This window comes from Hoplias malabaricus, chromosome 9 (genome assembly GCF_029633855.1).
Source record: "Hoplias malabaricus isolate fHopMal1 chromosome 9, fHopMal1.hap1, whole genome shotgun sequence".
Classification (NCBI taxonomy): Eukaryota; Metazoa; Chordata; class Actinopteri; order Characiformes; family Erythrinidae; genus Hoplias; species Hoplias malabaricus.
In genome coordinates this window covers 42,196,006-42,209,925 of record NC_089808.1, presented here as the reverse complement: position 1 = coordinate 42,209,925, position 13,920 = coordinate 42,196,006, and the positions used below count along the sequence as shown (strand labels likewise).

The 13,920-nt window shown below is 46.8% G+C and overlaps 1 protein-coding gene across 1 annotated transcript; it reads left to right on the top strand.

The window, feature by feature from the left end:
- The first annotated feature begins 720 nt into the window (after nucleotides 1-720).
- LOC136706693 (general transcription factor II-I repeat domain-containing protein 2-like) lies at nucleotides 721-2,550 on the top strand. The gene has a single exon (XM_066680286.1). It carries the CDS (start codon nucleotides 721-723, stop codon nucleotides 2,548-2,550), a length of 1,830 nt encoding a protein of 609 aa, XP_066536383.1.
- Nucleotides 2,551-13,920: the final 11,370 nt, after the last annotated feature.

Below are 13,920 nucleotides of genomic sequence, written 5' to 3'. Positions count from 1 at the left end.
GGCAGTGGAAAGGTGAGGACTCTTTAACGTCAGCATCGATGTTTGAAGCTGTGTGTGGCAGAGTTTCACTGACGAAGGGCACCGCCCACCGACTCTGAGCTCAGCCCGAAACAGTCGCTTCCTGTCAGACAGCGGGCCCGAGGAACTGTGGAACTGTGTTTCTGAGTAGTGAGAGTGTGTGGGCTGTGAACTATAATCAGATCTGCAGGAATACCCGCTGAGACAGAACTGTAGAACGGGTTTCCCTCTGCACTGATCTCTCAGCACTTACCGTCTACACCAGGGGTCTCAAGCTCGCGGCCCGCGGGCCAACTGCGGCCCTCAGGACAATAGTTTGTGGCCCCGCCTTAATATGAAAGTTTAATGTTAGCGCGGCCCGCGAGTTTGATATGATTGGCACTTTTCAGTGTTGTGTGCGGAGCTGAATCAACCTACCAATCACGGTGGGATATATTCAGGGTGCGGGACATCGGCCGGGTTTATTGCGAATATAAGCATATTTGTGTGCATTTTGTATTTGTCATTATATGCACGCGGCGCATGCGCAATTCCCGCGGCTGCTCCCGCTTCACGCGCTTCGGCGTCCAGTCTGAACCCGGAAGTTGCTGCTCAACGGGACAGAAAAAGAAGCGGAAAAGACTCATCGGCTAAACACTGAAACTGAAACTTCAACCCGACAGCGACACCAAGTGGAATTATATATATTATACAGCCCCAAACATGTCTTTTTCAAAGCCTGCAGTGAAGAGAAAGATTTGTGATGAGCACAGACAATTTCAGGAAAAGTGGGAAGTGCAATATTTCTTTGTTGAGCACAGGGGCATCCCGACGTGTCTTATTTGCACAGAGAAAGTTGCAGTGCACAAAGAGTACAACTTGAAACGTCATTACACAACTAGACATGCTGAGGAGTATGCAAAATACCAGGGAGATGAGAGAGCCAACCGGGTTGCTAACCTTAAAACATGTCTACTGAGGCAACAAGATTTCTTTAAGAAAGCAACCAAAGAGAATGATGCAGCAGTCGAAGCTAGCTACGTGGTTAGTGAGATGATTGCTAAAGCAGGAAAGCCATTCTTAGAAGGTGAATTTGTCAAAAAGTGCATATTACAGGCTGCAAGTATTGTCTGTCCAGAAAAGAAAGGTCAGTTTAGCAACATCAGCCTTTCTGCCAACACCGTGGCAGAGCGCATTTCTGACCTGTCAAGTGACGTTTATGATCAACTGTGTGAGAAAGCAAAATGTTTCAGTGTATACTCAGTCGCTCTTGATGAGTCCACAGACATCACCGACACTGCCCAGCTCGCAATCTATGTCCGTGGTGTTGATGACAATTTTGAAGTCACAGAGGAGTTGCTCACAGTAATTCCAATGCATGGCCAGACCACCGCTCAGGAGATATTTCACCAGCTGTGTGATGCCATTGAGAATGCCGGTTTGCCATGGAAGAGGTTTGTTGGAATAACAACCGATGGAGCGCCATCAATGACAGGGAGGAAAAATGGACTGGTGGCACTTGTTAAAAAAAAACTGGAAGAGGAGAGTGTGGAAGAGGCCATTGCTCTGCACTGCATTATCCATCAGCAGGCCCTTTGCAGCAAATGCCTGAAGTTTGACAATGTGATGTCTGTAGTTGTGAAATGCATCAACCAAATCAGATCCAGGAGCTTAAAGCACAGAAGGTTCCGTGCTTTATTAGAGGAAATGGAGTCAGAATATGGGGATGTGCTCTACTTCACCGAGGTACGTTGGCTCAGCAGGGGAAACATATTGAAGAGATTTTTTGAGTTGAGAGCGGAAGTGAAAGCCTTCATGGAGAAAGATGGGGTTGCTGTTCCCGTGCTAAGTGATCCCAAATGGCTCATGGACTTAGCTTTTCTTGTTGATATTACACATGAGCTTAATGTACTGAACAAGAAGTTACAAGGCCAGGGGCAACTTGTCAGTGCTGCCTATGACAACGTGAGAGCATTCTCTGCGAAACTTATGTTATGGAAAGCCCAGCTTTCTCAAACAAACCTTTGCCATTTCCCAGCATGCAAGGCACTCATGGATGCAGGCACACCATTCAGTGGTGAGAAGTATGTGGATGCCATTTTGATGCTACAGGAGGAATTTGATCATAGATTTGCAGACTTCAAGACGCACAGAGCCGCATTTCAAATTTTTGCGGACCCCTTCTCCTTTGATGTGCAAGATGCCCCCCCTGTGCTTCAAATGGAGCTCATTGACCTGCAGTGCAACTCTGAACTCAGAGCCAAGTTCAGGGAGGTGAGTGGAAAAGCAGACAAGCTCGGGCAATTTTTGAGAGAATTGCCTCCCAGCTTCCCTGAGCTTTCCCGAATGTTCAAGCGGACCATGTGTCTTTTTGGGAGCACATACTTGTGCGAAAAGCTCTTCTCTACCTTGAACTTCAATAAGTCCAAGTACAGGTCCAGACTTACTGACGAGCATCTTCAAGCCCTACTGAGGGTCTCAACTGCCTCCTCCCTTAAGCCAAATGTGGCTCGGCTATGCAAGAGGAAGCGCTGCCAGATCTCTAGCAGTTAGAAGTAGGCAGAAGAAGCCAAGTTCATAACTGTTTATGTTCAATGTTCCATTCATGTTCAGAAAGTTAAAGGTTAAAGAACTGTTAATACAGACATTTGAATCTGAATAATAATAATTACATTTCTCTAGTCAGCAACTATATGTGGTTTCTTCAGTGTTCTACATCTGCTGTATTATTATTATTATTATCATTATCATTATTATTATTTTCATTTTATTTATTTATTACTGATTGATTTTATTTATTTTCTTATGAATTGTTAATTTATTTATTTTTTCATCTTATTTTGTGTTAAAAAATAAAAATAAAGACATTTGATAACATTGGAATGTTTTTGTAAGAGCTTTTCTTGTGGAAAACCTGATGCGGCCCAGCCTCACCCAGACTCTACCTCCAGCGGCCCCCGGGTAAATTGAGTTTGAGACCCCTGGTCTACACCATGTCACCAGCCCTGAGCTCCACCGCCTTTCCCTTTACTCACACTGTGTAAGAGCTCGGGAACCGAGGATACAAGTCGTTCAACGCCAGACTTCAGCGACTCAACATTCTGTGGTCACCGTCGTCTGATTCTCCTCGTCATGATGACCACAGGAGACCGATCTGACCGCTATGAAACACGCAGTGAGTGAGCATCCAGGAGGAGGCCTCGCATCGCCCTGCTGAAATAACCATGCACTCCCCTGAAGAAGACATCACCTCGATGGCAGAAAAACTCTCCTTACAACACCAACTCCACAGCAATGATACCTTCACACATAAGTCTGTGCAGGTTCTATACAGTGTAGTTAGAACCTTGGTTCTCTCCAGAAAACTGAACCATGCCAGTTTTAATGGAGACTAATGATACCATTACCATTTAATGAGCTATGTGTAAATGATGCCCATGAAGTAGTGCTGTCTGAGGGCTGGAAGGTCAGACTCGTTCAGCAGTGCTGTCTGAGGGCTGGAAGGTCAGGCTTGTTCAGCAGTGCTGTCTGAGGGCTGGAAGGTCAGACTCGTTCAGCAGCGCTGTCTGAGGGCTGGAAGGTCAGGCTCGTTCAGCAGCGCTGTCTGAGGGCTGGAAGGTCAGGCTCGTTCAGCAGCGCTGTCTGAGGGCTGGAAGGTCAGGCTCGTTCAGCAGTGCTGTCTGAGGGCTGGAAGGTCAGACTCGTTCAGCAGTGCTGTCTGAGGGCTGGAAGGTCAGACTCGTTCAGCAGTGCTGTCTGAGGGCTGGAAGGTCAGACTCGTTCAGCAGTGCTGTCTGAGGGCTGGAAGGTCAGACTCGTTCAGCAGTGCTGTCTGAGGGCTGGAAGGTCAGACTCGTTCAGCAGTGCTGTCTGAGGGCTGGAAGGTCTGACTCGTTCAGCAGTGCTGTCTGAGGGCTGGAAGGTCAGACTCGTTTAGCAGTGCTGTCTGAGGGCTGGAAGGTCAGACTCGTTCAGCAGTGCTGTCTGAGGGCTGGAAGGTCAGACTCGTTCAGCAGTGCTGTCTGAGGGCTGGAAGGTCAGACTCGTTCAGCAGTGCTGTCTGAGGGCTGGAAGGTCAGACTCGTTCAGCAGTGCTGTCTGAGGGCCGGAAGGTCTGACTCGTTCAGCAGTGCTGTCTGAGGGCTGGAAGGTCAGACTCGTTCACTTCAGGCTGCTTTTTGATGTTTCTCCGTAGTTCCTGAGTCTTCCGCAGTGTTATGGACAGTAGATGGTGAGAGATCGAAACTCTCCCGCTCTGATTTGTGACTCCGCCCCTTCTCTAAGTGGTGACCACGCCCCCTCCCGTTCATATTCTCCTGTTTATAGTGGAACTGGATTATTTTATAAACTCTTCACTCTTGTTTTGTCTCTGTTCCAAGTGTTTGAGTGTTCTGGCTGCACACTGTGTGTCCAAAAGCTTGTGAACAGTCTGGGGACAGTTTTGTAAATCTGCCCCACTGTGTCCTGACTCTGAGGTGACTTTGGGTGTTGCGTCACTGAGTTTAAGTTTTATCCACTGAGTGGTTTATAATGAGTGCTTGAAATTCATGCTGAGGATATCACACACACACACACACACACACACACACAAACGCACACGCACACACCAGCTTCCAGCCCCTCAGCCATAGTCTGGACTCTAATGCACTTCTATTTGTGGACTCGGAGTGACACGCTGGACGTAATTGACGTAATTCTCCGACTGAACGACGCAGGGGCTTTTAGCTTTCAGGAATGTAATTATCCTAAATATATATATATATATACACAGAGAGAGAGAGAGAGAGAGAGAGTGCACAATGGACTACATCATCTTCACTTCATTCATTCATCTACTGTAACCACTTCATTCTGAACAGGACAGGTGTTTCCACCCAGACTCAGCGAGTGCAACATCGGAACACACTCTGGACAAAGCATCACAAACTCACCCAGTCACACACACACTCACCCAGTCACTCACACACTCACCCAGTCACTCACACACTCACACCTGTGGACAGTTTCACACACTCACCCAGTCACTCACACACTCACACCTGTGGACAGTTTCACACACTCAGTGTGGACAGATTCACTCAGTCACTCCACCTACCAGCCTGTGTGTTTGGACTGTGGAAGGAAAGCAGAGCCCAGATGAAACCCACCACACTACACTCCTCACAGACAGTCACCCGGAGGAAACCCACACGGACACAGAGAGAACACACTACACTCCTCACAGACAGTCACCCGGAGGAAACCCACACGGACACAGAGAGAACACACTACACTCCTCACAGACAGTGACCCGAGGAGAGGGTCTCACCCGGGTCCCTGAGGCCCTCTGGGTCTGAGACTGTACGGACCGAGGAAGTGTTTTTATCGTTACGGCTGGAACCAGTTGGGGTTTGATCAGAGACATTCTGGATGAATGAGTGAGAGTGTCTCTGTGTCCCTCGCTGTGGGTTAAACACAGCACCTGTGTCCCTCTGGGTGTCCTCCGCCGTTAGCATCTGGACGTCTCACTGCTTCACTTCACTTCACTTCACTGGAGCGGAAAAAACATCTGAACTCAGCTGCGGACAAACACGTCCCTGCACTCCCTCCCAGACTCCCAGCTCACTCACTCACTCGCTCGCTCATTTATACACCCATACATACTCACTCACTCACTCACTCATATATACACCTATACCTATTCACTCACTCACTCACTCACTCATTTATACACCCATACCTATTCACTCACTCACTCACTCACTCACTCATTTATACACCTATACCTATTCACTCACTCACTCACTCATTTATACAACCATACCTATTCACTCACTCACTCATTTATACACCCATACATACTCACTCACTCACTCATATATACACCTATACCTATTCACTCACTCACTCACTCACTCACTCATTTATACACCCATACATACTCACTCACTCACTCATATATACACCTATACCTATTCACTCACTCACTCACTCACTCATATATACACCTATACCTATTCACTCACTCACTCACTCACTCACTCATTTATACACCCATACATACTCACTCACTCACTCACATATACACATTCACTCACTCATACATATACATTCACTTACACATGTATATTCACTCACTCATTTATACACCTATATATAATCATTCACTCACTCATGCACACATATTCATTCACTCACATACATAATAATTTACTAACTCACATTTACACACATTCATTCACTCACTTACTCATACATATTCACTCAAGTACACATATATACTTACTCACTCATTCATTCATACACCCATACATGTTCATTCACTTACATATATTCATTACATATACACTCACTCATTTATACACTCTTACATATTCAGTCACTCACTCACTCATGCACATTCATTCATACATTCATTCACTCATTCACTCATGCACATTCATTCACACATTCACTCACTCATGCACACACCCTCTCATTCATTCACATACATAATTGTTCACTAACTCACATTCATAAACATTCATTCACTACCCTCATTCATATTCATTCACTCTCTCACACACATATTCATTCATTCACACACTCACTTATTCACTCACATACATAATCATTGACTAATTCACATACATACTTTTTCACTCACTCACTCATTCACATACATATTCACTCACATACACATATCCTCTCTCTCAAATGCTAATGACTCACATATTCACTCCCTCACTCATTCACTCCCTCCCTCGGTGCTGCAGGTGTAGAGGAGATGTTTCAGAGCGGTGGGTCAGTGCTGGTGGATGGGGGCTGGAGCTGATCAGATTTATTAATAAGATCATATCTCTGTTGACATCTTCGGGACCCCACAGGAGTCCAGCGCTTTAAAGTCGCCCCCCGCTGTGAACAACGGAGGGAAGTTTAACTCTGTCAGCACTCTGAGGGACGTTATTCTCCGGACACCGCTAGCATGAGGCTAATTTTAGTCGGTCTGCGTCGTGTCCGGCTGTGTGTTTGTTTCTGAGTCACGACTCCGGCTCCAGAGCAGGTTTATTACAGTTCAGGTCTGAGGAGTTAGTCCAGGAGCAGAAACAGAGACAGGAATCACCTCGAAACACACGACGGAGAATGACTAAATAAGGCTAAAGGAACCAAACACTGCTAAAGCTAGGCTAATACTTATACAGACTAACACAAATAAAGGAGACAATAGATGTTAATGCTAGACTTTGGAAGATAAGCCTAAGGCTACAAGGGCAAAGGTGGTTAGGCTAAAGCTTTAGCGAGTATAGCACACTATGCTAAGCTAAGGCTTAAGGACTAAGAAGAAAGGTTATTAGGATAAAGCTATAAGAAATGGTTCTTCAGATTCATGGAGAATGTGGAGTCTATGGTTCTATACGGCACTAATAGTGTTCCTCTGTCAACAACGATAGTAGAACCCAGTTTGGTAAAGGTTACAGTCAATGAATGAATGGATTATTCATTCGGATATTGATTCGAATAGATATTATGGTTAAGAACTTGTACAGGAAAATAGCCGTGGGTAGGCCACTCCTGCTCTAGTGATTGCCATCAAACCCTTACAGCAATGTTCCGATAAGAGCAGTAAAGAGTAACACACTCCTGACTCAGTGACCCTCCTCAGGTGAGTCGAGTGATGTTTATCAGAGGCCGGGGAATTCAGAGCTGTGTGTTCTGCGAGGTCCTGACTCTCCCCAGTGCCTCGCGGGGCTCTCGTAGAACGCCGTTCCCTGCCTCTGCGTTCTTCTCGGGGCTTTTGAACTCCTACTTGTGGTAGGATCACTCACTGGCTGCCTTCCTGTAAGCGTACAGCTCACACTTTCACATCGGTCACAGAAGCCATGCCCAATGCCATGAGTTGGCCAGAGGAGTGTGAGGCTCCCCAGCACTGGGCTGTGGAGCAGGGGAACTGGGTTCTCTTAGTGAGCTGTGGGAGAGGAACCGGGAGAACTTACTCGTTCTAAGTGGTGCGCACGTGTTTGGAGGTTTGTCTCGAGGGTCTCGAGGTGTCACGCGCTGCGGTGGGTGGTAGATGGAAAAAACAGTGGTCGGAAACAAACACACACTCAGACTATTTTAGGAACGCTGCCTCAGCGCTGATATCACCACAGACCACAAGAGTCAACAGGAAGCTGCTTCACGCAGTGAGAGACTGCGCAGGTGCAGACGGGGGCGAGAGGGGCAACTAGACAACAAACAAAAACTGCAATACAAACACACACACACACACAGAGAAATACACACACAGATACACACACACAGAAATACAAACACAGAAATACACACAGATACACAAATACACACACACACAGATACACACACACTCACACAACACACACAGAAATACAAACACAGAAATACACACAGATACACAAATACACACACACACACAGAAATACACACACAGATACACACACACTCACACAACACACACAGAAATACAAACACAGAAATACACACAGATACACAAATACACACACACACACACACACACAGAAATACACACACAGATACACACACACTCACACAACACACACAGAAATACACACACAGATACACACACACACACACACACACACACACACAACACACAGAGAAACACACACACAGATACACACACACACACACACACACAACACAGAGAAATACACACACACACACACACAGAAATACAAACACAGAAATACACACAGATACACAAATACACACACACACACACACAGATACACACACACACAGATACACACACACACCCGCACACACACACACACACAACACACAGAGAAACACACACACAGATACACACACACACATACAACACAGAGAAATACACACACACACACACACAGAAATACAAACACAGAAATACACACAGATACACAAATACACACACAAACACAGAGAAAAACACACAGATACACACACACAAACAGAAATACACACACACACACAACACAGAAATACAAACACAGAAATACACACAGATACACAAATACACACACACAAACACAGTGAAATACACACACACACACAGAGAGAAATACAAACACAGAAATACACACAGATACACAAATACACACACACACACAAACACAGAGAAAAACTCACAGATACACACACACAAACAGAAATACACACACATACACACAAATACACACAGACAGACACACGCAAACACACAGCTCTTCCATTCAGCCAGAGCCTGCTCAGACGGGGGCAAGAGGGGCAACCAGACAACAAACAAGCTCTGCATCATACACACACACACACACAGACACACACAGACACACTAAGCACAGGCGTGGGCGAAAAAGGACAATCAACCACAAATAAAACTGACACACACATGCACATATGTATATTAATACAACCCCCCCACACACACACATGGAAAAACACTTACATACAGAGACCAAGCAGACAACAAACAACCACAACACACACACACACACACACACACACAGAGGGCAAGGGTTTATTTACAGAGCACTTTTCACGCAGAAGCACTTCAAAGAAACAGCTCTGAATTCACGCCACTGCGCTCAGCTCTAACCTTCACCCTGTAACAACCACCGAGGACAGGTGGGAGTTACTGCTCACAAGTGTCTCACTGATGTCTCAGGAGACTAAACAGGAGACACTTGTGTCCAGCATCTACACTGAGTCAGTTGTGAGCACAGGTGAGAAACGGTGGAGCTCTGTCTTTAGTTCAGCTGCAGATAAAGAGGACTGTTATTATCTCAGCACTGAGCCCAGAGTGAGACACCACTGAGACTCACACTCAGGAGGAGACACAGGACATTCCTGGACTCTTTCTCTGAGGAGAAACATCTGAGCGGCAGGAGACACAAGCTACAGTCTCCACATTCTCTCCCTCTCTCCAAATTTTAAGGTGGACCTACAGAGATATTAAAATTGAGCTACATAGATATTAAGGTGGAATTGTAGATGTATTAAAGGGGATGTCTATGATTTTGGGGAACTGCTGTTCTCTCTGGATTGTTTACGTTCAGAAGACCCACCTCTTTTAAGGTGGAACGGTGTATTTAAGGAGAAAAGCGATTGTATCTTCCCACAGAAACTCATGTGTAACTCGAGCTGTTTAGTTTTGTAGCACTTTCCCTCTGTGTTTACTTTCATGCAGTTAGCGCTCTCCTGAATTTAGAGTCAGTTCCACCTTAAGTAATGTAACTGTAACAGCAAAAATAAGTCAGTGTTACCCCCCTATGGAGCAAGAATAGAGCAACATCCTCATCTCGGTTGGTGCTTTTCAGCGTTTGGAGTCTCTCCGTTGTCTAAAAACCTCCAGATGGCGTTTCTCTGCCGTGAGCAGAGAGAGAGAAAGCCTAGCACCGGACCCAGACACTTTGTTTTTTTACCCATTTACAGACACTGGGGCTTCGTAAACACATTAGAGCGGTTTCCAGAGCAAACCGACTGCAGAGCAGCACATGGAGAGGACACACACTCAGAGATTTATACACAGTGTGTTTTTTTCATTGAATCATTTAAGGAGGAACTACAGAAAATTAAGGAGACACCACAGAGATATTAAGGAAGTACTACAAAGATATTAAGGGGCTGCTTCAGAGAATTTAAGGAGGAGCTTCAGAGATGTGAAGGCGATCTCCTCTTTGATTTTGGGCTTTGACCTACTTTAGATCAGCGTTGTTTCCACAGGAAGCTGCAGAAACAGGGCTGTGACTGACAGAGTTCTCAGGAAACACAGCTGAACACCACTGAGTTCCAGAGTAAAGCAGAGCCCTGCACGACTGCACACTGATCACAGCCACAGGAGGGCCTTGACACTTTGGAGGGGCAGTATATCCACAACGTAGTGTTTAATTCAGACAGACACAGCCACTCTCGGTGGGTTTACTGAGGTAGTGAGGTAGTGAGGTATGATGCTTAGTTCGAGGTATTATCCCTCTCCAGATGAAGCATTGCCTCACTGTAGTAAACACAACAAGCCACACGAGTAAAACCACTAACAGGCGAGGGGTGGGTAGTGTGTGTGTGCGTGTGTGTGTGTGTGTGTGTGTGTGTGTGTGTGAGAGAGAGAGTGGGGGGTGTTATATTCAGCAGTGAGTGAAGGGTCAGTTCTTGAAGCAGGAGAAAGATCTGAGGGCCACATTGTGGTGGTTGTAATGTTTTGGTCAGAGTTCCCAGCGTGCTGTGGTCAGTGCTGATTAAAGGGGTCAGAGGAAGGGGGTCCTGTGACCTGAAGACACCCAGGGCACATCCTACAGCAGTGTGATTCTCTGCACGCGGCAGTGGTTTTAATCTTGTGGCTGATTGGTGTATGTTTTTCTCGATGTGTATTTGTACAGATACGGAGCATGGGTCTGTGTGTGTGTGCAGGCCTACGTGCCAGGTGGTCGTGTATTGACACACACACACACACACACACAGCTGCTAGGCATGTGTCTGTATGTTTATGTCCCGACTGCAGTCAGGTGTGTGTTAGAAGTAAAGCTACAACAAACACGGTTACGATGGTAGGCTTTAAAGGGGCGGGGCTATGCAAAGTGGCTCCCAGCGTGCCCCACAGGCCCTCAGGAAGGGCACACACACACACACACACACACACACACACACACATTCTTTAAGTTGCCCGTTCAATAAGGAACTCATCAAATGAAAAGTGTGACAATAAAACCATTTACAATGAGAGACTGCAGATACAGCTAGACCCCGCCCCCCACACACACTGTGGGGACGTCCAACGCCAACAGTCGGCCGGAGGGGTCTTCAGCCCCCAGCTCTGGGCTCTCTGGAGCTGGTGCAGAGGGTGGTGTAGTGTATGTTCATATATTTACACTCCTCTGAAGGCCTCCAGCTGGGTTGCGTAAAGCTGAGCTCAAGTGTGTGTGTGTGTGTGTGTGTGTGTGTGTGTGTGTGTGGGAGGGGGTGGGGGGTGGATGCTGATTACAGACACTTTAAAGTTGTGAAAACCAGGGATTAGACCACAGCGGTCCGGAACAGCTCTAATCCTCCCGATGACGAGAGCAAGCTCTGAGCCGCCGCAGGAGAGAACGCAGGGGTCAAAGTCCGGCCGCTTCACACCCAAACACACTCCCTTTAGATCCACACACACACACACACACAGATTCCAGTCCGGGATGGGCAGAGGGCGGAAACTTAGGTCCAGAAATAAAAACTCCACCCCAGGATTTCTGAATCTAAAGCAACAGAACACTGGAGAACCACTGGGAACTCATTTCACAAACAACGGAAGGTACACGGAAGGAGGAGCTTCTCACGTCTGGGAACATCTTCCTCCATGGGCACTACTCCCTACACAGTGCACTTCACAGATTATAAAACTAACACTACTCCACCCAGACCGTGTCCTAAATGTGAGACAGAGGGGCGTGAAGCTTATTACATTAACGACCTGACCCACAGTGCACTGTTTTATTATGTAGTACAGTTAAAGGGTTAAAGGCATACACCAGTCACCTCCACACTGTCCACCGTCCTCTCTGAGATGAGAGAGAGAAGAGAGAAGGAGCGAGAAAGGGTGAGAGAGAGGGGGGTCTGAGGAGCCCTGGTTCAATGCCAACAGTGGTCCAGAAGGGTGTAACCCCCGACCCACACTGGGCTGGAGCCGAGGTCCAGGACTAAAGGACGGAGGAGTGGACGGAGGTCAGAGTTCTTGCGTGAGGAACCTGCTGGATGATCTACTTCTGCGGGATACTGATGCTCTCGGGCGTTACCGTGGCGATGATGCTGAGGTCAGGTGGTCCTCTGTGGCTGATTAGTGTCCGGCTCTGACGGCAGAGACAGTCCATTATCCAACTGTGGCCTGATTGTGGACGTCCTACATTCTCTCTCTCTCTCTCTGTTCTTTCTCTCTCTCTCTCTCTGAACTCTGGAGCAGCTGCCCATGAGCCTAACGTCTCCGTGTTCAAAGCCAGCTGTGCACTAGAGGAGTCGAAACCCCCCTGGGACTGGGCTGTGGACTGTTTATATTTTTATGTGTGGCACTGTTTGTCTCACTGTGCTCTCACTATGTAGATGCCATCAGTTCCTCACAGCAATGCTCCTAGGCATGATATAACACCATCACAGGAGAGAAGTCCTCTGTGTTAGGCCATAGGTGTGTGTCTGTGTGTGTGTGTCTGTGTGTGTGTGAGTGTGTGTGTGTGTGAGTGTGTGTGTGTGTGTCTGTGTGTGTTTGTGTGAGTGTGTGTGTGTTTGTGTGTGAGTGTTTGTGTGTGTGTGTGTTTGTGTGAGAGTGTGTGTCTGTGTGTGTGTGAGTGTGTGTGTTTTTGTGTGTCTGTTTGTGTGAGTGTGTGTCTGTGTGAGTGTGTGTGTTTGTGTGAGTGTATGTGTGTTTGTGTTTGTGTGTGTCTGTGTTTTTGTGTGTGTGTCTGTGTGTGAGTGTGAATCTTTGTGTGTGTGTGTCTGTGTGTGTGTGAGTGTGTTTGTGTGTGTGTGTGAGTGTATGTGTGTTTGTGTGTGTCTGTGTGTTTTTGTGTGTGTGTTTGTGTGTCTGTCTGTGTGTGTGTGAGTGTGTGTCTGTGTGTGAGTGTGAATCTTTGTGTGTGTGTGTGTCTGTGTGTGTGAGTGTCTGTGTGTGTGAGTGTGTTTGTGTGTGTGTGTGTGTGTCTGTGTGTGTGTTTGTGTGTCTGTGTGTGCATGTGTGTGAGTGTGTGTGTGTGTGTGTGAGTGTTGGTGTGTGTGTGTGTGTATGTGTATGTGTGTGTGAGTGTGTGTCTGTGTGTTTTTGTGTGTGTGTGTGTGTGTGTGTGTGTGTGTGTGTGGATGGTCTCAGGGGTCTCGTGCTCTTCTCCAGGCCCTGAACTGCAGTGCTGTTGTTGTTGTTGTTGTTGTTGGATGAATTCGTTAGAAAAACCTAAAAGTTCAGAGGAGCGAGTTTGTTTTGATAACACCTCAGGGGTGTGACGCACATCTGGACGG